Raw genomic sequence first — 24,740 nt, 5'->3', positions numbered from 1 at the left:
TGTTGTTTACATCATATTAAACAATATAAATTTTAAATAAAACCTGCATTGAATTTTTAGGAAAGAAAAAAAGTGATCCTTAACGAACCCAGAAGGTAACTATGAAAAGAATCTCTAGTGTGGAATAACACACCTTTATAATAGTACTCATCATTTTGCATTTAAGCATCATGAATTTGTTTTAAGAGGGTGTGAGGAGAATTAATTCAGCAGTTAGGGCAAGTAGAGGTCCAGAAGAAGAGCTCTCCCAGTATATATGAAAATGAATCAAAATATTTCTGTGATAATCCACCAATTGACAGGCATGCTCTTGGCTTCAGTTATAGAGTGATTCAGAAGAGAAAATAAACTAGGTCATATATAGATGGATTAGTCAAAGTTCTACAGTAAACATTGATTTATGGGGCACTCTATAGAACAAACAAAACTAGGGTATTACTAATGCAATATAAATGCCAATAAATCAGAGTTAAGCACAGTGAGAGAACTGTGAAAAGGAAAGTTATGGAAATATTCATATTAAAAACTTGATATAAAACATCATATACAAGCTCAAAGTCCTATGGGATTCCGGCATGATTAAGAGCTCAGTGTTTTGTTACGTTTATTGATGCTCCCAGGAGCTCAAGTAAACCCCATCATTGCTTCTATGTCATAGTCAGCAAACAGGCTTAGGGGGCCCTAGCTAGTTGCTCAGATATTGCTAGCTGGGGAATCCACACCAAGACCTTGGTATTGTGCAAACCCTCCTCCCTACAGGTGGGTTTTGGGGACTGATTTGGATCAGGGGCTTCTGGGCTTCTGAGACACCCCATTTCTTTCCAGCACACACGTGGGAGCATAGGCATCTGGTGGTAACTAGGACAGCTACAGGTGCCTGGCCCTAGGATGCCCCCTACAGATGGAGCTATACAGGAATGGACACAGCTCTTCACATCTTCCAAAGGACCAGGGGTGGGGCAGCTCCTAATCCCCATTATACATAAGAGAAAACTGAGGCCCCCAATGGGCGCATTTGCCTGTGGGTCTTTATTATGGCCAGGAATCCAAGAATTAAACATAGGCAGCTTGGACCAGGACCTGGGGAGTGTGATCAATGACCTCTACATCACCATCACCCCACCCTCCACCCCGCCAGGTTTTGGGACTCAAAGTAAAGTCTAACCCAGCCCATCCTGATGTAATGTTATCGCCCACCTGCTCCAGCCCACCAACCAATGGTCACCGATGGTGATAAAGCAGGAAAATGGGTAAACCACTACAAAGAAAGGCTTTATTGTATTCCTCAATGACTGGACTTAAGAATGTGATGGAGAATATGTTAATGCAGAAAAAATTTAAAAGGGTACAGCATAAGTGTCCATCCCATTGTGAATTGTGCACACACACACTTGTTTCACTGTCCTGTTTCTTAAAGGAAATAGTCAAAGCTCAAAGAATAGGAAAAAGATATGTGCAGACATGTTACCAAAGATGTAGATAGCAAATGAACGTTGGAAAAAATGCCCATTGTGAATCCTTACAGAAATGCAATTTAAACAGAAAGTGAGATAACACTAAAAACTTATTAAAAGGACTAAAATTAAATGATTGTCTAAACAGAGGAAATGGAACTCTGAGACACTGCTGGGAAGATGCAAAATGTAGAATCAAAAGTAAAACATTTACCTACCCTGTGACCCAGACATTACACTCTAAGTTACTGACAGAAGATCAAGGAAACATACATTCACATAGAGAGCACTAATGTTTATACTAGCCTTATCTTCAGTAGTCAAAATCTAGAAAAAAAAAAATCCTCGTACACTGATAAATGGATAAACTGGTATATCCAAAAATATTACTCGGCAAAAACGAATAAAACCCACTACTCACATAGCATCATTGAGGAGTCTCAAAGTAATTGTGACACATAAATTCCAAACATAAACTCAATCTGTCTATTGTAGGAGAAACAAATGGTTACCTACAGAGGTGGGAGATGCAAGGATTATAAAAGGACCTACGTAAACATACTGTGACAGATACGGTTATTATCAGGACTATGATGATGGCTTTAGAGGTTCAGAACTATGTCAAAACTTATAAAATTATACTTTAAATATATGCAGGTTAGTACATGTAGGCTGTATCTTGAATAAAGCTCAAGATAGACTGTCCCACTCTTTTTGGAAAACAGGTTTGGCAACCTGTTTGGCACACTGACTCCACCAATCTTCCCCACGCCTATGGGGGTATCACCTCAGTGGCAGCAAATGTGGAGAACAGTGAAGAATATTTCCATACAAGTCAACAGGAATGCTCCACATCCCAGGAATATAGATCCTCCTTTATCTTTTTTTCTTTTCCTGTCTGTGTGATAACGGCTTTGAGGCAAACATCACAGAATCCACAAAACCTTTTTATTTTAATTTTTATTTTTTTCTCTGACAATTACTTTAGCTACATAAGATAAATGTGCCCGGAGGTCCTGAGATTTGTGTACACACTGATCCTGCAAAGTCATGGTCACAGAAACTTTCCTGGATACATTTTTAGAAGAGGCACGTTCCATCAAGTTGGCTGCAGTTTCCTCCACTCCCTATTAAGCCAGTGTTTCTTTATGAATTATGGTTTCCCCAGATGCCTGTGGCCTTACAACCAGTGACCCTGGCCCAATGGATTGTGGACATCAGGGCACATGGCTGTTTGCAGAGCTGTGGAAGAAAACACCTCACCAGTACTGACATCCCCTGTGATAGCTCCTCTGAATAAGTGAAAAATTCATGCTGCTTTCAAAAGCCTCTGAGGGTCTCACACTTGTCCCCTGCTTGGGGTCATCACTGAGACTCCTAAAACACAAAGCATCCAGACCTCAAATGAAAACCAGAAAGCCCTGCAGTTTTTCAGAGGTTGTGGGGCAGTGATACAGATTTGGTCAAGGCTGGCAAGCTACTTTCTGCCATCATCCTCTCCCTCCTCAGGCATGGACAATTTGAGACTCCTAAAAAGTTCACCCTCTGATGGCTGTTGAGCCCAAATCTGTTTATAAACTACCCCACAGAGTAAGTAGAACATTCAAGATTAAAAAGGATTTAAAAAGTAAGGCCTTGAGGGGCACGTGGGTGGCTCAGCTGGTTCAGCGTCTGACTTTGGCTCAGCTCATGATCTTATGGTTTGTGGATTTGAGCCCCACATAGGGCTCTGTGCTGACAGCTCAGAGCCTGGAACCTGCTCCAGATTCTCTCTCTCTTGGCCCTCTCCCACTCGTGTGTGCTCTCTCTAAAAAATAAACATTAAAAAAAAAAAAAGGGCCTTGATTATTGTTTAAGCCAAAGCAATGTGCAGCAGACCACTCTCAAGTTTGTGACTTGGAAACTGGAAAAACATCTCACAAGTATCACAGGAGACCATCATGTCCCTGAAAAAGGTAGTTATTCTCTGTAAGCTGCCAGCCAAACTCATATTCTCTGGGTCATCAATGATTCAGGTTCAGGCCGAAGGTAGTCAAGGAGATGGGGAAGCTGACCCCTAAGGGCTCAGGTTACTCCTAATTTGCTCCAATTCATGAGAACAAAGGTCAGCCTCCCTGAACACACTGGTGGTGAACTAATGCACACCTTGGGGACCTGCCAGGCAGTAGAGGAGAACAGGCTTTGGGCACAAGATCTAGCTGTGACCTAAATCTGGAAAGAGCCCTGAACAGTATGGAAAGTGCAACATATTTACACAAGCTTAGGATGTCACTGAAACTTACAAGGGATCTCCCACTGAGCATGTTTAGATGTCTGAGATTCAGTCCAGATAGAGGACTCCTCAAAGCTCCCTCCAGAGTTATTACAGTGGATAGGAAATTGAACATTCCCCGCACACCTAAGGCCTTTCTCTAGTGTGAACTCTCTGATGTTGAGAGAGTGTAGATTTTCGTGTAAAAAATTTCCCACATTCACTGCACTCGTAAGGCCTTTCTCCAGTGTGACCTCTCCGGTGTTGACTGAATTGGGAACTATCCCTGAAGGATTTTCCACATTCGCTGCACTCATAAGGCCTTTCTCCAGTGTGAACTCTCTGATGATAACGTAGCTTGGAGCTAGAGATAAAAGATTTCCCACATTCACTACACCCATAAGGCCTGTCTCCTGCATGAACTCTCTGATGATAACGAAGAGTGGAACTGGAAGTAAAAGACTTCCCACATTCACTGCATTCGTAAGGCCTTTTCCCTGCATGAACTCTCTGATGGTAAGAGAGGGTAGCGCTACTGGTAAAAGACTTCCCACATTCACTGCACACATAAGGTCTTTCTCCTGTGTGAACTCTCTGGTGTCGAATCAGTATGGAGCTGTTGGTAAAAGATTTCCCACATTCACTGCACTGATAAGGCTTTTCTCCTCTATGAACTCTATGATGATAACCAAGGCCAGAGATAGATGTAAAGGATTTCCCACAAGCACTACACTCATAAGACCGTTCACTATTATGAATTCTCTGGTGTATTGACAGGGAAGATTTTTGGCTAAAAGTCTTCCCACATTCACTGCACTCATAAGGCCTTTCTCCCGTGTGAGTTCTCCGGTGTTTATTGAATTGTGATCTATCCTTAAAGGATTTCCCACATTCGCTGCACTCATAAGGTCTTTCTCCACTGTGCACTCTGTGATGATAACGAAGGCTGGCACTAAAGGTAAAAGATTTCCCACATTCACTGCACTTGTAAGGCCTCTCTCCCGTGTGAACTCTCTGATGGTAACGGAGGGTAGAACTGGAGGTAAAAGATTTCCCACATTCAGTGCACTCATATGGCCTTTTACCTTCATGAACTCTTTGATGGTAACAAAGTGTGGAGCTACAGGTAAAAGATTTCCCACATTCATTGCACACATACGGTTTTTCTCCTGTGTGAACTCTCTGGTGTTGAATCAGGGTCCACCTATTATTAAAAGATTTCCCACATTCACTACACTTGTAAGGCCTTTCTCCTGTGTGAACTCTCTGATGTAAAATAAGGTTATTTCTTCGGATAAAGGATTTCCCACACTCACTACACTCATAAGGCCTTTCTCCAGAATGAACTCTATGATGATAATGGAGGTCAGATCTAGAAATAAAAGATTTCCCACATTCGTTACACTCATAAGGCCTTTCTCCAGTGTGAACTCTCTGGTGATAACGGAGGGCAGAGCTAGTAGTAAAAGATCTCCCACATTCACTGCACTCATAAGGCCTCTCTCCAAGGTGACCTCGATGATGATACTGGAGGGTGGAGCTACAGGTAAAAGATTTCCCACATTTATTGCACACATAAGGCTTTTCTCCTGTGTGAATTCTCCGGTGTCGAATGAGCGTCCACCTATTGTTAAAAGATTTCCCACATTCACTACACTCATAAGGTCTTTCTCCAGTGTGAACTCTGTGGTGATAACGCAGGCTGGAACTAAAGGTAAAAGATTTCCCACATTCACTACACTCATAAGGTCTTTCACCTGAGTGAACTCTTAGGTGTATAATGAGGTTATTTCTTCGGGTAAAGGACTTGCCACATTCACTGCACTCATAAGGCCTCTCCCCAGTGTGAACCCTGTGATGATAACGGAGAGCAGTACGAGTGATAAAGGATTTCCCACATTCACTGCATTCATAAGGCCTTTCTCCAGAATGAACTCTCTGATGATAACGGAGGTCAGACCTAGAGATAAAAGACTTCCCACATTCACTGCACTCATAGGGCCTTTCCCCTGTGTGAGATCTCTGATGATAACTTAGGGCAGAGATAGAGGTAAAAGATTTTGCACAGTCACCACACTTATAAGGCCTTTCTCCAGTTTGAACTCTACATGGAATCAACACTGAGCTCTGACTAAAAGATTTTGCACATTCACCACACATATAACTGTTTTCTCCACCGTGCCATCGCTGGGGATGAATGAGAACGGATTTGTGGCTTAAGGATTTCCCACATTTGCTGCACTTGTATTGCCTGGATCCGGAGTGAGTCTTTCCATGTTGACTGAGGGTTGAGCTTTGCCGAAGGGATTTTCCACATTCATCAAACTCGTGATGCCTTTTTCCAGTATGCAATCTCTGGTGGATAACAAATGAAGATTTGTACCTGAATGTTTTCCCACATTCACTGCACACAAAACACTGGTCCTGAGAAAGCGTGTGTTTGGGACCGAAGGCTTTCTTGCATTCTCCCCAGATGTAATGACTTTTTCTGCTCTGTATAGTTGCCCTGCACTGGCTGATTGTGTTTGGCTTTTCTCCAGTATGAATGGCCCCTTGTTGCAGATGCCCCGAGCCAGGCAGGAAGTCTTTCTCAATCTCTCCACAGGTAAAGGGCTTTCCTGAATCATGGAATCCACAGCTCTTCACAAAAGAGGTCCTGTCCACACTGCTTCTGAATGGTTTCTCTCCCGTGTGCTGCTCTGGCTGCTGCTGAAAGTTTACGCCGAAATAAAATCGTTTTGCGCATGCCCCACACCTCAACAGTTTCTGGCTGCTTGGCTTTCCCTGGTGCTCACCCAGGCGGAAAACATCTCTCAAGACCGGACCGCACATGTCACAAGGGTGGGTCTTCCGGGAAGACTGAGCTGCCTTGGGCGTGCTGGCCTGTGACACACCTACAGAAACGCTCTGTTCAAGGGGTGCCTCCGCATCCTCTGCTCCACAGCAGCAACCTGAACGCAAAGAAACTCTCATGAAGTACATGGTGACTACAGTGAGGGGTAAGCCCGTCACTCATATGCACCTGTCTCATGTAGGCACAAGTTTATGGGATGCTTTTCCAGACACAGGAGTTGGAATTCAGTTGTGCATTACTGGGATCCTAAGGTCACAGACTGGTGGATAACCCACCAGGGAAGGAAACAAAGACAGCATATGAGACAAGGAAGAGAGATGAGGACTACAACTCATTTCTGTGCCAACGGTTTTTGGCAGGACCTTTGCCACTGCTGATGAGATGCTGAGTAGAAGCATGCATCCAAGCCCACTAAAATCCAGCTGCAACAGATTAGCTGCTGTTCCATGTCACTGTAAGGACACGTGAATATCTCATGGCTAATGCTAGAGCACACAGAAAGAACACTGAGAGAAATGGGTGAGATGAGGAGTCAGAGAGGTGATGATCATCACTGCACTAAAGTCATAGTAGAAACGAGAAGAACCAAGACATTGGCAAAGTGTCAAACCAGAGGAGAAAAAGGTAGTAATGAAGTGCGGCCAGTGGAAATGACATGAAAAGTGGGGGTGAATAAAGACAGGTTTCTGGTGTAATCTGAGCACATCCCTGATGGCACATTCTCTCCAGCCATTCACCAGGACCAGCCCATCCCTTCTCCCGCTGAGTCCACCTTGCCACATCTGGAGTCATGTCCATCCTGTAAGCCCTGTAAGTCCATCTTCTCTGTAAGCCCTGAGCAACTACATGGGACATGGATGATACAAGTCCTAAGGGAAAAACAGGACAAATGAATAGCCAGCCCTGTCCCAGGGCTGTCCACACAAGGGGCCTAGAAAAAAGAGCAAGGTAGATGATGTCAGCATGACAGCAGAGGAAACCAGCCTTTGACCTTAGCAGGCTTAGGAGTCCAATTAAGAGGGGCGGCTGGCTATCAACAATATCCAAATTATGGAAAGAACCCAATGTCCTTTGACTAATGAAAGATGATGTGGCATGTGTACGTATGTACATACGTGTGTACACACACACACACACACACAGAGGAATATTACTCAGTGATCAAAAGGAATGCAATCTTGCCATTTGCAGTAATGTGGATGGAACTAGAGTATATTATGCTAAGTGAAATAAGTCAGAGAAAGACAAATATTCTGTGATTTCATTCATATGTGGAATTTAAGAAACAAAACAGATGAACATAGGGGAAGGGAAGGAAAAATAAATAAGATAAAAACAGAGAGGGAGACAACCATAAGAGACTCTTAAATACAAAGAACAAACTGAGGGTTGCTGGAGGAGAGGTGGGCGAAGGGTGGACTAAATGGGTGATGGGCATTAAGGAGGATGCTTGTTGGGATGAGCACTGAGTGTTATATGTAAGTGATAAATCACTAAATTCTACCCTTGAAACCATTATTACACTACATGTTAACAACCTTGGACTTAAATGAAATTTTTAAAACATTTTTAACAAGAGGGGCACCTGGGTGGCTCAGTTGGTTAAGCATCCGACTCCTGATTTCAGCTCAGGTCATGATCTCACAGTTCATGGAACTGAGCCCCACGTTGGGCTCTGCACTGACAGCGTGGAGCCTGCAGGGGATTCTCTCTCTACCTCTCTCTCTGCCCTTCCCCTTCTTGCTTTCTCTAACACATTAAAAAAATATTAAAAAAGAGTCCAATTAAGACACAACAGCAACACAAGGGAGCACACTAAAAGGATCGATGGGGACACTGGCTTAGTGAAGACACCTGGAGAGACAGAAAATAAGGGTGGGCACTATATGTGTCAGCCAAAGGGTCACGTGATGCCACTGCATTCTGCAGTGGCCTACTCTACAGGGGACCCCAGCAGCCACTGCTGCGAACCTCAACAAGTCCCACTACAGCTGTGGACTATCACAGGTTACACAGCAGAAGTGTCCAGGTGTTTGTAGACATGGACCCCAGATGTCTGCTGTGCAGAAGACCCTGGCAGCTTCTGCACTAACATGACCGACCATGGGGACCTGCCAGGGAATAATAACTGAGCTGCCCCCTCTGCCAAAAAAGGAGCTACTGCTCCACCCGGGGGAGCAGAGCAGGCACTCACATCAAACCCGCACACACCCTGGACCCAAGAGATGCAACTGCTCCGTGGTTGCCCATATTCCATAACCTGACTCCATGGCTGTCACCTGAGTGCCCAAGCCTCAAGTACCAAAGCCATGGCCACTGTGGGCTAGCCAGCTCCTCAAAACCCAGAGACACTGTCTAAATGTACCATGCTCCTGTCACAGGTTCCATCAATGCTCAGTATCCAACCGCATCTCACATAGCACACTCAACACTGCTGCAGACTATTTGGCATCTGGGACCCTAGAACTGCTAATGCTCTGTGTCAGTTCACACCCTAGAAACCAGACCTGTACCTGCTCCGCAGGTGCCTGCACATCAGACACCAATGCTACCACCACCACGAAGACACCCAAGAGCTGGACTGGGCATCAAGTCCCATGGCCAAAATACTTCCTGTGGGAGAAAGTGTTTCTCTACTACTGTGGACACACAGAGCCTTAGCTATTGAGGACTCCTGCAGTCTTTGCTAACATTGATCTCAGATGACAGAGCTGCAGACACTAAGCCTCTTGGCCATCTTGTAGTGGGAACTGCCACACACAGGTAAAGATCTTCCCCACTAAAACCTTTCTGTAAAGTCTAGAAGTGACTACTCCATGAAATGTACAGACATCAATGCAAGGCTACAAGAAACACAAAAAAATCAAGGAAACAGAACACCCCCAAAGGAACACAGTAATTTATCCATCACCCTAACAAAATGCAGATCTATGAACTGTCAAAGAATTCAAAATAACTGTCTTAAGGGAGTTCACTGAGCTACAAGAAAATACAATTTAATGAAATAAGGAAAACAATTACAAAAGATTTTCAACAGATACAAAAATATAAAAAAGAACCAAATTACGGCATACTATATTGTACACCTGAAACAAATATAACACTGTATGTTAACTATACTGGAATTTAAATTTAATAATAAAAAAAGTTATGGTGAAGAACACAATGAATGAAACAAACAAAAAAAACACAAAACAGAGAATCAGCAGCCAACCTGATCAATCAAAAGAATGAATCTGAAAAGAAAAAAAAATCTGAAACTGAAGATACTTTTGAAATTATTCAAATTAGAAAAAAGACAACAAAAAAAAATGAATAAGGAAAGTCTGTGTGGATTATACGTCATAAAACAATATTTGCATTATGGTGGTCCTGAAGGAGAAGACAGACAGACAGACAGAAAGGGACAGAAATCTGATTTAAACAGTCACAGATTATAAAATAATGGATGAAAACTTCCCAGATCTGGGGACAGACATGAACATACAGGTATATGATGCTCATAAGTCCCCAAAAAGATTCAAACCAAAGAGGACTTTACCAAGACACATTACAGGGGCACCTGGTTGGCTCAGTCAGAAAAGCATGAGACTCTTGATCTTGGGGTCATGAGTTCAAGACACATGTTGGATACAGAGATTACTTAAAAATAAAATCTTTAAAAAAAAAAAGAAAAAAGAAAAAAAGACGACACATTACAGTGACCCTTAAGAACAACATGGATTCAAACTGTGTGGATTAATTTATAAGCAGACTTTTTCCAGTAAATACAGTAAAATACTATAAATGTATTTACTCTTCCGTATGATTTTAGCACATTCTTTTCTCTAGCTTACTTTATTGTAAGAATACAGGAGATGTATAATGTACAAAATATGAGTTAATTTATGTTATTAGTAAGGCTTTGGTGAAGAGTAGGCTAACAGTAACTAAGTTCTGGGAGAAGTCAAAAGTTATACATGGATTTTTGGCTGCATGGGGGTTAGCGCCCCTAAGCCCTGTGTTGTTCAAAGGTCAACTATATGGGGCACCTGGGTGGCTTCGGTTAAGAAGGCTCAGGTCATGATCTCACAGTTTGTGAGTTCAAGTCCCGTATCAGGTGAGATGGAGCCCTGCTTCAGGTGAGCATGAACCCCAGGTGAGCCCCAATTCTCTCTCCCTCTCTCTCTCTATGCCCCTCGTGGGATTCTCTCTTTCTCTCTGCCCCTTGCTCACTTGTGCCTTCTCGCTCTTAAAAAAAAAAAAAAAGTCAACTATATAATAAAAATCGAAATATAATGACAGAGAATTTGAAAGCTGTGGGAAGAGAACTTACACAAGGGAACCCCCCCAACCTCCATTAGGGTATGAGTAGTGTTCTTAGCTGTAACACTGAAACAAAGAAACTGCAAACCAAAAATACTTTACTAGCAAAGTTGTCATTCAGAAATAAAGAAGAACTGCTTTCCCAGACAAACAGAAGCTAAGGGAGTTCATCACCACTTGATGTACCCTACAGAAGATGCTACAACAGTTCTTCAAGCTGAAATGAAAGTATGCTAATTAGTAACATGAAAATAGAGAATACACTGGTAAATGCAATTATATAGTCATAGTCAAAATACAGGAGTCCCTCATCCATTTCACTTTCCATGGTTTCACTTACCCATGGTCAACCATGGTCCAAAAGCAAATGGGGGCACCTAGGTAGTGCAGTCAGTTAAGCGTCTCTTCATCTCGGCTCAGGTCATGATCTCACAGTTTGTGAGTTTAAGCCCTGCATTGGATTCTGTGCTGACAGTACGGAGCCTGCTTGGGATTCTGTCTCTCCCTCTATCTGCCCCTCCCCATTTATGCTCTCTATCTCTCAAAATAAATAAACTTAAAAAAAAAGTTGCAAAAGTAAATGATCCTCCTTCATTATAACAGTTCAGAGGGTCTCTAGTAGCCTAATGCTGTGTCACAATGCCTATATCATTCACCTCACTTTATCTCATCATTCTTGATGAGGCATTCTTTTTTTCGTTAAGTTTATTTATTGAGAGAGAGAGAGAGAGAGAGAGCGCGCACACATGTGAGTGGGGGGAGGGACAGAAAGAGAATCCCAGTCAGGTTCTGTGCTGTCAGTGTGGATCTCAATGTGGGGCACAAACGCACAAACCATGAGATCACAACGTGAATCAAGAGTCAGACGCTCAGACTTGAGCCGCCCAGCTGCCCCGAGATTATTTATGTAAGCCTCATGGTAACCACAAAGCAAAAACCTATAGGAGACACAAAAGAGAAAGGAATGGAAGCATAAGACCACAGGAAATCATCAGATCACCAAGGAAGACAGCAAAAGATGAAGAAGAAAGATACTACAAGACTCTGAGACGATAATTAACATGGCAACAGTAGGTCCTAATAGAATTCTCAATCAAAAGACAGAGTGGCTGAACTCAAAACAAAACATGACCCAACTATATGCTGCCAACACTAGAGTAACTTCAGCCTTAAGGACACACAGAAGCTGAAAGTGAAGGAATTGAGAAAGATAGTCCACACAAATAGAAACCAAAACAGAATAGGGGTAGCTATACTTATAGGAGATACAACAGACTTTAAGTTAACAACTGTCAAGAGACAAAGAAGGTCATTACATAATGATAAAGGAATGAAATCCTAAAGAGAATGCACGAATTTTATGTATATATGCATCACACATCAAAGCATCTAAATTAAGTATTAAGCAGATTCGACTAGATCTGAAGACAGAAAAGACAGCAATCAGATTTTAATTATCAATATCCCCCTTTCAACAATAGGCAGATATCCAGACAAAAAATACTAATAAGGATATATCTGACTTGAACATTCTCGTCCAAATGGATGGAAAAGACATATATAGAACATTCCATTTCACTATAGCAGCATACACACTCTCAAGTGACACAGAATATTCTCTAAGATAAATCACATGTCAAACAAGTCTTAACAAATTTCAGAAGACTGAAATTCTGTCAAGTACCTTTTCCTAACAATGGATGAAACTAGAAATCAGTAACATGAGGAAACTTAACAATTCAAATATGTGGACATTAAACAACACATGCCTATCCAATCAATTGGCCAAAGGATAAATCAAAAGCAAAATAAAAAAGTATCTTGAGAAAAACAAAAGTGGAAACAAAATCTATGGAATGTGAGGGGTGCCTGGGTGACTCAGTCAGTTGAGTGTCCGACTTCGGTTCAGGTCACGATCTCACAGTTCACGAGTTCAAACTCCGCATTGGGCCTGATGCTGTTAGCACAGAGCCTGCTTCTGAACGTCTGTCCCCCTCTGTCTCTGCCCCTACCCCCGCTCACGCTAAGATAAAAATAAACATTTAAAAGTATCTATATGGAGGGCACCTGGGTGGCTCAGTTGAAGTGTCTTCCTTCGGTGCAGGTCATGATCTCGGGTCATGATCTCGCAGCTTGTGAGTTCAAGCCCCACATTGGGCTCTCTGCTGTCAGCATAGAGCCTGCTTCAGGTGCTCTGTCCCCCTCTGCTACTGCCCCACTCACACTCTCTCTCTTAAAAATAAACAAACATTAATAAATAAATACATACATACATACATACATAAAAATATCTATATAGAATGTGAAAAGTCAGTTCTAAGAAAAAAGTTTAGAGCAATAAATGCTGGCTCTTAAAGAAAAGAAAAGAAAAGAAAAGAAAAGAAAAGAAAAGAAAAGAAAAGAAAAGAAAAGAAAAGAAAAGATCTCCAAGAAACAACCTAACTTTACACCTTAAGAAACTAGAAAAATAACAAACTAAGACCAAAGTGAGAGAAACAAAGGAAAACACAAAGATCAGACCAAAAATAAAATAGAAACTAGAAAAATAAAAAGATAAACAATACTAAAAGCTGGTTTTCTGAGCAGAAACTTGAAAAACCTTTAGCTGGACTTAGAACAAAGGCAAGACTCAAATAAATTAATGCAGAAATATAAGAGGAGAAATTGCAAGCGAGAGCACAGAAACACAAAGGATCATAAAGCACTACTATGAACTATATACACCAACATATTAGATAACATAGAATAAAGTCCTACAAACATACAACCTACCAACACTGAATTGTAAGACAGAAAATCCAAATGACAAGGAAATTGATTCAGAAATCAAATATCTCCCAACAAAGAAAAGGTCATGACCACAAGATTTCTATCAACATCTTTTTTTTTAATATGAAATTTATTGTCAAATTGGTTTCCATACAACACCCAGTGCTCATCCCAACAGGTGCCCTCCTCAATACCCATCACCCAACCCTCCCCTCCCTCCCACCCCCCATCAACCCTCAGTTAGTTCTCAGTTTTTATTTAAGAGTCTCTTATGTTTTGGCTCCCTCCCTCTCTAACCTTTTTTTTTTTTTTTCCTTCCCCTCCCACATGGTCTTCTGTTAAGTTTCTCAGGATCCACATAAGAGTGAAAACATAAGGCATCTGTCTTTCTCTGTATGACTTATTTCACTTAGCATAACACTCCAGTTCCATTCACGTTGCTACAAAAGGCCATATTTCATTCTTTCTCATTGCCATGTAGTTCCATTGTGTATATAGACCACAATTTCTTTATCCATTCATCAGTTGATGGACATTTAGGCTTTTTTCATAATTTGGCTATTGTTGAAAGTGCTGCTATAAACATTGGGGTACAAGTGCCCCTATGCATCAGCACTCCTGTATCCCTTGGGTCAATTCCTAGCAGTGCTATTGCTGGGTCATTGGGTAGATCTATTTTTAATTTTTTGAGGAACCTCCACACTGTTTTCCAGAGTGGCTGCACCAATTTGCATTCCCACCAACAGTGCAAGAGGGTTCCTGTTTCTCCACATCCTCGTCACCATCTATAGTCTCCTGATTTGTTCATTGTAGCCACTCTGACTGGCATGAGGTGGTACCTGAGTGAAGGATTAAACTCTCAAGTTCTTCCAAAAATTTGAAGAGGAAGGGATCATTTTCAAATTCATTTTAGAAGACTAGAATTAGGACACCAAAGCACCTTACAAGAAAACAAAATTACAGGCCAACATCTCTAATGAACATAGATGTAAAAAAGCTCAACAAAATCCTAGCAAACCAAATTCAACAGTATATGAAAAGAATCATAAACTGTGACCAAGTGATATTTATCCCTGGGATACAAGTGTGGTTCCTCATAAGTAAATTGGTAAATGTGTTCTATCTTATAAAAGAGTGAAGGCCAAAACTCATATGATCACATGAACAGATATTAAAAAAAAAAAAAAAAAAAAAAAGCATTTCACAAAATTCAGAATCCTTTTATGATAAGACTCCCCAAAATTAGGTAAAGAAGACATACACCGGGGCGCCTGGGTGGCGCAGTCGGTTAAGCGTCCGACTTCAGCCAGGTCACGATCTCGCGGTCCGTGAGTTCCAGCCCCGCGTCAGGCTCTGGGCTGATGGCTCGGAGCCTGGAGCCTGTTTCCGATTCTGTGTCTCCCTCTCTCTGCCCCTCCCCCGTTCATGCTCTGTCTCTCTCTGTCCCAAAAATAAAAAAAAATAAAAAAAAATAAAAACGTTTAAAAAAAAAAAAAAAAAAAAGAAGACATACACCACAATACACAAAGGCCACATATAAGCCCACAGCTAAAAGCACATTCTACAGTGAAAAGGTAAAAACTTTTACTCTATGGTCAGGAATGAGACAAGGATGTCCACTCTCATAACTGCTATTCAAAATTGTACTGAAGTCCTACCTGGAACAATCAGAGATGAAAAAGAAAGGCATCCAAATCAGAAAAGAAGTAAAACTGTTTGTAGATGACATAGATCTTGTATAAAGCAAACCACAAAAAATCCACCAAAAAACTGTCAAAATGAATAAACTCAGTAAATTTACAGGATAAGAAATCTACATACAAAAATCAGATATGCCCATTACTAACAATGAAATATCTCAAAAGAAATTAAGAAACCAATTCCATTTACAATAGCATTTAAGAAATAAAATACTTAGGAATACATTTAGCCAAGCAGATGAAAGATATGTACAACGAAAACTTTAAGACATTAATGAGAGAAATTGAAGACACAAATAAATGGAAAGATATCCCATGTTTGTGGACTGAAAGAATCACTATTAAAATATTTCTACTACATAAAGCAACCTAAAATTCACTACACTCTACCAAAATTCCAGTGGCATTTTTTACCAGAAACAGAACCAAAATCCTAAAATTCGAACCACAAATGACGTCAAATAGAGAAATCTTGATCACAAAGATCAAAGTTAGAGGAATCACATTTGTAATTTCAAACTATACCAGAAAACAATAGTAATCAAAATATTATGGTACTGGAATTAAACAAAACAAAACAAAACATGCAGGGGCCCCTGGGTGGCTCAGTTGGTTAAGCATCTTACTCTTGATTTTAGCTCAGGTCATGATCTCATGGTTCATAAGATCGAGCCCCGAGTCGGGCTCTGTGCTGACAGTGCAGAACCTGCTTGGGATTCTCTCTCCTTCTCTCTGCCTCTCCTCCACATGCTTGCTCTTTCTCTCTCTCTCAAAATAAAATAAACAAGCATTTATAAAAGTGCTACTCCCGGGGTACCTGGGTGGCTCAGTCGGTTAAGCATCCTACTTCGGTTCAGGTCACGATCTCGAGGTTCGTGAGCTCGAGCCCCGCATCCAGCTCTATGCTGACAGCTCAGAGCCTGAAGCCTCCTTCAGAGTCTGTGTCTCCCTCTCTCTCTGCCCCTCCCCCACTCACATTATCTCTCTCTCAAAAATAAATAAATAAATAAATATATATATATTTTTTAATTAGGATAGGGCGCCTGGGTGGCTCAGTTGGTTAAGCGTCCAACCTCGGCTCAGGTCATGATCTCACGGTCCGTAAGTTCAAGCCCAGCGTTGGGCTCTGTGCTGACAGCTCAGAGCCTGGAGCCTGTTTCAGATTCTCTGTCTCCCTCTCTCTCTGACCCTCCCCCGTTCATGCTCTGTCTCTCTCTGTCTCAAAAATAAATAAACGTTATATTTTTAATTAGGCTAAATTATTTAAAAAAAAAAATGCTACTCCAGCGAACACACAAATAAGAACACAGGACAGCCTTACTACGGAAACAGAGAAAGTTTTAGTGCTCTGGACAGAAGCTCAAAGCAGTCACAACATTCCCTTAAGCCAAAGCCTAATCCAGAGCAAGGCCCTAACTCTCTCCCTTCTATGAAGGCCAGGGGAGGTGAGGAAGCTGCTGAACACAAGTCTGAAGTTAGCAGAGGCTGGCTCGTGACACTGAAGGAGAGAAGCCGTCTCCTAACCGCAAAGGACCAGGTGGGGCAGCAGGTGCTGACACAGAAGCTGCAGCAAGTGCTCCGGTAGCCCTAGCGGAGATCGGAGATCGTTCGTGAAGGTGGTGACACTGAACCACGGATTTTCCCAATGCAGACCGAGCAGCCTTCGACTGCAAGATGGCCATCTAGCACTTTCATAGCTGGAAAAGTCAAGCTTGGTAGGGCCAAGGGTCACGTATCATTCTGAAAAGCCCAGGGCCCTTAGGAATTCTACCCTGCCCGTGTTATAAATAGAACAGCAAAGTCTGGATGACAGCACATCTGTTTATAATATGGCTTATTGAATATTTTAAGCCCACTGTTGATACATAGTGCTTTCTTTTAAAATATCACTGCTTAGTGACAAAGCACCCGTGAGCTCTGATGGAGATGTACAATGAGCTAATGTCTCATGCCTGCTAACACAACATCCATTCTGTAGCCTATGGATCAAGGAATAATTTTGATATTCAAGCATTATTTTTAAGAAATACCATCCTGTAAAACCAGACAGAGCTGCCACAGTGATTTTTCTGATGGATCTGGGCAAAGTAAACAGAAACCTTCTGGAAAGGATTCACCATGACTTTGAAGGGTTCAAGACTTCCTTGGAGAAAGTAACTGCAGATGTGGTGGGAATGACAAGAGAACTGGAGGTGAGGCTAGAAGATATGATTGAATTGCTACAAGCTCATGATAAAACTTGAATGGAATGGATGAGGAGTTGCTTTATATGGATGAACAAAGAAAGTAGTTTACTGAGATGGAATCCAAAATTTAGAAAATATAAAAACACTGTATTTAACTATCCTGGAATTAAAATTTTTAAAAATTCAAAACATGGCCACCTGGGTGGCTCAGGTGAGCATCCGACTCTTGATTTCAGCTCAGGTCATGATCTCACAGTTCATGGACTCTGCACTGATAGAGCAGAGCCTGCCTGGGATTCTTTCTCTCCCTCTCTCTCTCTCTCTGCCTTCCCCCACACATGCATTCATTCTCTCTCAAAATAAAATAAAATAAAATAAATTCAAACAGGGGCACCTGGGTGGCTCAGTTGGTTTAGCATCTGACTACAGCTCAGGTCATGATCTCACGGTTCGTGGGTTTGAGCCCCATGTCATGCTCTGTGCTGACAGCTCAGAGCCTGAAGCTTGCTTCTGATTCTGTGTCTCCCTCTCTCTCTCTGCCCCTCTCCTGCTCATGCTCTGTCTCTCTGTCTCTCAAGGATAAATAAACATTAAAAATTAAAAAAAAAAAAATCAAAGAGATGAAATCTACTCCTGGTGAAGATGTTAAGACTGTGGAAATGACAACAAAGAATTTAGAATATTACATACGCTTAGCTGATAAAGCAGCAAAAGGGTTTGAGAGGACTGACTCCAGTTCTGAAAGACGTTCCACTGTGGGTAAAATGCTATTAAACAGTATCGCATGCTATAGAGAAATCACTCATGAACTCTGAAGAGTGAACCAATGCAGCAAGCTTTGTTGTTGTCTTATTTTATGAAACTGCCACAGCCACTCACCTTACAAACCACCCTGGGCAGTCAGCAGCCATGAACATCAAGACAAGACCCTTCACCAACAAAAAGATGACTGGCTGCAATTTCAGATGACAGCAGCGAACTATTTTTAAATCAGCTACATTGTTTTTGAGACACCATGCTATGAGAGACTTAATAGACTACAATAATGCAAACATAACTTACGTGCACCAGGAAAACAAAAAATTCATCTGACTTGCTTTATTGTGATGTTTCTACACTGCAGTGGTCTGGAGCCAAACCAGCAATACCTCCAAGGTATGCCTATAGAATGCCAGAAGCCGGGGTGTGGAGGAAACGGGGAGATGTTGGTCAAATGGTACAAACGTTCAGTAATAAGATGAAAAGTTCTGAAAATGTAACATACAGCATGGTGACTGCAGTTAATAATGATGCTGTATACTTGAAATTTACTGAAAGTACTAAAAGTAGATCTTAGGCATTCATATAGAAAAATAATGTAATAATTTTATAAGAATGGATATTTAATTAACTTCAATTGTGGAAATTATATCACAGTGTATACATATATCAAATCACTACAGTGTACACTTGAATATATATAATTTTGTATCTCCAGAAGGCTGGGGGGAAAAAGAAAATACACCTAAAGTACAAACCTTGCAGGAGTCTGTTGAAAAGTAGCCTGTGATTCAGCTAAGTAGTCTGACAATGTCTGCAAACCCAGCACAAGGAGACAGGAAGACATGTCAGCTAAAAGAAGGGATCAAAACCTGGGAAACAGGGGAGCCTGGCTGGCTCACTTTAGTAGAGCATGCAATTCTTGATCTCAGAATTCTAAGTTCAAGACCCAAGGCTGTAGAGCTTACTTTAAACAAACAAAACCCCTAGGATACAGAAGTGACATGGATCTGTACTCACTGACCCAAACGAAGACAGCAAGCATGGTGGAATCCATTACGGTCACTAAAAATCGACTAACTTTGAATCCTTCCCTATGAGGGTTTTAGTATAGCAGGTACTGAGGCTGCAGGGGCGGGGAGAAGAGGGCAGTGCAAACAAACCAGCCCTATCGACATGGCAACTACCCAGAAAGCTGAGAACCCACAGTACCCATGGTCCACACGTAAGAGAGACTGATAAGGGATGGGTTGGGGGAGAACAGGACCTAGTTCAGGCCACTGGGGAGGGGGAGGGCCTTACCCAGTGAGGATATAAGTGCAAAGTTCTCCAGCATCACATCGTGGTACAGGCATCTCTGAACCTCATCAAGGAGCCTCCACTCCTCCCAGGAGAAGTACACAGCGACATCCTCAAAGGACACACTATCCTGTTACGATGGGGACAGATGAAACCATGAACATTCTGAGATCCCACAATCCATCTCACCATACATCTACCCCACACTCCTCCTCCTCCAGAGATCCCCGCTCCAAGAATTCCAGGCCTATGTGCCACTAGCACTGCCCCTCCCTTCCCCACCCCCCCCATCCTCAGGGTCTCTTTATTCACTGAGTTCAGCCCTCAGCAACATCAGGCAGGGAGACAGACAAGTCATCCAAATTCATCCTGGCCTGTAGGGTCCCAACCATACAATTCCCTACGGCCTCCATTTTGAGACTCCCAAGACACACTGAAATGTGGGCTCATGCTGTACCCTTCAGCGTCCAATACCAGGGCCCTGTGGCCCTGAGCACACACTTCCTCTTGATGTGCACACTGCTCTGCAGATTCTCCTCTCTCACATCTCCAGTCCCTACAGCTGCACTCCCACAAACTCTACTTTGGGCAAAGCCCTGAATTCTGCTTTGAAGTCCTCCTCTGGCCTCTGATCTTTACTTCAGTGTCAGCCGCCCAGAAGCACATATGCATTAGATGGCTATGGCACACTTCCACTTCTGTGCTGGACTTGCTGTCGTCTCAGTGGTCACAACTCCCCACCTCTCCACTCAACCTTCCTTAAAACCCCAGCCAGGCATGATGACTCTCACAAAGGACTACATTTACCGGATCTTATCCACCAGCAAGACCCGAACACCCCAGACCCCATCAAAGCCCCCCCAAAATTCTGGTGAATCCATACAGTGGTGAATTAGCAGAAGCCCTGCCTTCAGTGTCATCTTGCCTCAATTACTCCTCCGAAGCCATCTTGCAGCCACTTGTGCCATGAAAGCTTTAGCCTCCCTGATCATCCTCTCTCCCACACCATTCACACCATCATTTCTCCCTGTCGCCTGTGTTTCTCATACTTAGGATGTCAACCAGGAGCTAAGCAAGAGAAGCACCTCTCAGCATGCACCCTAGTCTTTCTGACCAGCTAACAGCATTACCACTATAACCTACATTACACACTTCCTAAAGTGTGACCCACAGTCCCATCCTGGTCCGATAGCCACCGCTTTTGAAAGTCTGCCCCAGACCTATGCACCATCAAGACTGAACGCCACAAACCCCACCGAAGCTCACCACAAAATTCCCCTGAAACTGCAAGAGTGAGTAAGCAGGAGCCTGGCCTCAGTGTCCTCTTGTCTCAATTACTCCCGTGCCTCCACGGCCTCCACTCCACAGGAGCCTTCATCACCTGCCAGATCATCCTCTCTCCCATGTGTTCCCCACCATCACGTCTCTGCTTCACCCGTGTTTGTGTGCCCAGCAACCCTGATCAGGTGCACAGCAAGAAAATCACTCCTCATCATGCACCTCCCTCTATTTGGCCAGCTAAGGCACTGTCACAATGACCTGCATTCCCCAACCTAAACATAGTCCACAGCTCCTCTCTGGTCTACACAACAGCCACCACTTCTGGATGTCTTCATCCTGCACCTCCTCCCCAAATCTCCAGACCGGCAAATCCAGCTACTCACTTGCTGTCTCCACGAGCTGTGCCCTGAAATATCTCCTAACAGGACTCCTAACAGGACCAAACGAAACTTCTGGCAGTCCCAAAGAAAATTAACCTACCGTCAACCTCCCCACCCCAGGTGATGAAACTTCCATCCCTTCAGCTGCTAGGACCAAAATCCCTGGGGTCATCCCTGACTTTTTTCTCTCCCTCACCTACAACATCAAAAAATCTACTTTACCCTTCTTTTAAAAATGGAAGAGTCCAACTTTTCACCTACCCCTATGGCCATTGCTTTGGTTCATCAGCACTCATTTGGATTGCAGCAGCTGCCTCCTCCCGGGCTCCCTGCCTCCTCCCCTACCCCCAAGGTCTGTTATCTTTTCTACAACCGGAAAGAGCCCATTAAGACTTCGGTAAGACCAGCCCCTCCCCCTCTTATCCAAGCCTCTCACTGCCTCCAAAAGAGGTGCCCAAATTCTCAACAGCCACATTACAGGCCTGATCCTTGACCGTCTGCTTTGTTCCCGACAGGGAGAATGGACGCAGGTCGTACCTGTCCAAGCACTTGCACACTCTGATATCTATTTCTGGGATAGCTTCTCACACCTGTTTATAGGTAACCCTTGGCCTGCACTCAGGAGCCTCGGCTTGGGGTATCCTCAGGGACCCCACACCCAGCCGTTGGAAAAACAGCAAGGGAAGGGGCTCAAGACACCACAATCCTGGACACCGTACTGGCGATGTCAAGATCAGTGAGGGACTTGCGCAGGTGCCATATGAGCTTTCACAACCTTCAGAACTTGTGGTTGAGTGAAGGCAACCAGGGCTGGGCTCTACCAGGTCAGGCCTCCCCTGCATCCCGCCCGGCCCTGGAACCCAGGGACCTCGGGATGACCAACCTCGGTGCCTCAGTCCTCCTACCAGCTCTGTGACCTTCGACAAGAACTGCACTCCCGGGGCCTCCTTGTCTTCATCACCCCCTTTCACCTCTCTCTTGAGAAGCTTTCGGAAAGCTATTCACACCCAAACACAGACCGTGTCCCTCTTCGGTTCACGACCCTCCAGCGCCCTCAGAACGGAGGTACCACACCCCAGCTCGCCAGTCCCCCCGTGATCCCGCCGCACACCCTGTGTCCCTGAGGGCAGACCCCACACCCCCGAATCCTCCCCCTCGGCGCCCCCTGCAGCCCGCTCCCGCACCCCATCACGCCGGCGCTAAAACACGGGGCCCCGCCCACGAGCGTCTCCCCGGCCCGGACACCGGACCTGGGCCGCAGGGACGCGAGCAGGTGCCCCGCGCTCGGGCCTCGGGACTCTGGGTGGGGGAGGGTCCGGGAGTCTCGCGTTTACCTGAGCCCGGTCCCTGCGCGCGGCCGCCGCCATCAGACTCTGTGGGCGGAGCGGGGCCCAGAGCGGCGAAAGAGGAGCAGACACCCACCGCGGGACAGCTCGGGCGGCGGCGTCGCCGAGCCGCGGACCCGCCTCTCCGCCGTGGGGACAACGACTCCTGAGCCTTGACAGTTCCGTCACTTCGGTCCCGCCCCGGCACGCCCGAGAGCAGGAAAATGGCCGCCACAAGGAGGAGGCCGGAAGTCCCGCCCCTACGGGATGAATTCCCGCGGAAACGCTTCCATTGGCTCAATTCCGCGCACGGTCTTCTGGATAATGTAGTTGGCGGATCCCTAGAGGCAGCAGCGAGGGTTTTCTCCATTCTGATCTGAGCATTTGCCAGGCTGCTCTCCAAGGGATGCTGGAAACCTAGAGGGAGAAGGAGTTTGCTCCTTGTGAACTGCGATGAACAGGCATAATTTCATACTCCGTGATTGCCAGCCTCTTCCCAGAAATGAGATGTTCCCAAATCCAGTGATCTAAATGGTCCTATCATTCCATACAAACATTCAGACATAAAATAATCCACGCATAGCTGAAGGCAGTATGTTACTCCTCTTCAAATGAATGTAGCTGATGTTTTTGTCATCGCTTTGTGAGTTCTATTATGATTGACTAAGAGCAAGGGAAAAAACTTTACACAGGGCCGTGACTGGGAATAAAGAGAGATGTTAGGCCAGAACAAACAGGATCTCTGCCTCTGGTTTCCACAGAATATTTGTTCCTTGCCTGTAGGGTCAGTGATTGTGTCCTGCCCATTTTTAACTATCTAGTATTCTTACTCAGTGTTCTAAGATACACTCAATTCTATTTCGCAAAGTGACATCTACCTCAAACAGAGACCAACCTTAGTGCTATTTTAGTTTGGGTCAGTGGCTACAACTTTAACAGTTGCAGAATGTCTGATGCAGAGTATCTGAACCTCCAGATAAAGGGTGTAATTGACCCCCATGATGTCATGTCCTGACTGGTAAGTGACTATGATTTTCCAGTGCTTGCAGGTACAGTTGTGCATGGGGAACTGAGATTATTTCAGAAGAGCAGTTTGGAAATGCAAATTCAGAAAATTAGTAATAATGTTTTTGTTCTTTTTTTTTTTTTTTTTTAAGGTTCTCTTTTAAGTAATCTCCATATACAACTTGGGGCTCAAACTCACAGCCCTGAGATCAAGAGTCACATGCTCTTCTGACTGAGCCAGCCAGGTGCCCCAGTAATAATGTTTTTGCAGTTTAGAGATAGTGTTAGAAATAGCTCTGGGAAAATACCAGGGGATGTTGAAGAAAGTTAAGATGTTAGAGAATTTTTAGCAGAGCTATTTTTCTTGAAAATATTAAGCAATACCACCTTGGAGGGAAGAGTGGAAGTGAACATTTATAGTAGCCAAATTGCTAAAAATGGACAAGAAACTGAGGTGTCCTGTTTATTCACAGCTCTACTGCTGTGCACTGAGCAAATACCCAGTTGCAGGCACTTAGGCACTTTTGTAATGTGAATGGAAACATTAGGGGATGCATGGGTGGCTCAGTTGGTTAAGCATCAGACTCTTGATTTTGGCTTAGGTCATGATCTCACCATTTGCAAGTTCAAGCCTCACTTTGGGCTCTCTGCTGTTAGTGCAGAGCCCGCTTCAGATCTTCTGTCCCCCACTCTCTCTCTGCCCTTCCCCCAGTTGCTTGCTCTCTCTCTGTCTCAAAAATAAACATTTTTTAAAAGGTTAAAAAAAAGAAACATTAGAACACTGGAAAGACAAATACTCATGCAATTTACATTCTTCAAAGAACACAGGTAGGTAGCAATCCCTATCAAAATAATACCAGCATTCTTCACAGAGCTATAACAAGCAATCCTAAAATTGGTATGGAACCAGAAAAGACCCCGAATAGCCAAAGCAATCTTGAAAAAGAAAACCAAAGCTGGAGGCATCATAATCCCAGACTTCAAGATGTATTACAAAGCTGTAATAATCAAGACAGTATGGTACTGGCACAAGAACAGACACTCAGATCAATGGAACAGAATAGAGAACCCAGAAATGGACCCACAAACGTATGGCTAACTAATCTTTGACAAAGCAGGAAAGAATATCCAATGGAATAAAAACAGTCTCTTCAGCAAGTGGTGCTGAGAAA

At 43.6% G+C, this 24,740-nt stretch overlaps 1 protein-coding gene and 1 long non-coding RNA gene across 2 annotated transcripts in view; one reads left to right on the top strand and one right to left on the bottom strand.

The window, feature by feature from the left end:
* The window catches only part of LOC131500163 (uncharacterized), a 31,996-nt gene that overhangs the window by 5,244 nt on the left and 2,012 nt on the right, over positions 1–24,740 (top strand). The window lies entirely within an intron of this gene.
* LOC131500161 (zinc finger protein 418-like) lies at positions 1,252–22,786 on the bottom strand. Its single transcript, XM_058708937.1, has 3 exons — positions 22,573–22,786; positions 19,581–19,707; positions 1,252–6,656 (listed from the first exon to the last, which is right to left on the bottom strand). Exons 1-3 carry the CDS (start codon positions 22,603–22,605, stop codon positions 3,853–3,855), a joined length of 2,964 nt encoding a protein of 987 aa, XP_058564920.1. The 5' UTR covers positions 22,606–22,786; the 3' UTR covers positions 1,252–3,852.

This window comes from Neofelis nebulosa, chromosome 17 (genome assembly GCF_028018385.1).
Source record: "Neofelis nebulosa isolate mNeoNeb1 chromosome 17, mNeoNeb1.pri, whole genome shotgun sequence".
Classification (NCBI taxonomy): Eukaryota; Metazoa; Chordata; class Mammalia; order Carnivora; family Felidae; genus Neofelis; species Neofelis nebulosa.
The sequence above is the reverse complement of the archived record's forward strand: the minus strand, read 5'-3'. Positions and strand labels throughout refer to the sequence as shown.

Excerpts from the sequence above, each read along its gene's own strand:
- LOC131500161 (XM_058708937.1), bottom strand. The coding sequence starts at position 22,605 with ATGGCGGCGGCCGCGCGCAGGGACCGGGCTCAG. Across the intron at positions 19,708-22,572 it reads CGCGCAGGGACCGGGCTCAG|GATAGTGTGTCCTTTGAGGA; the intron begins GTAAACGCGAGA and ends CCATCGTAACAG. Across the intron at positions 6,657-19,580 it reads TGCACTTATATCCTCACTGG|GTTGCTGCTGTGGAGCAGAG; the intron begins GTAAGGCCCTCC and ends CTTTGCGTTCAG.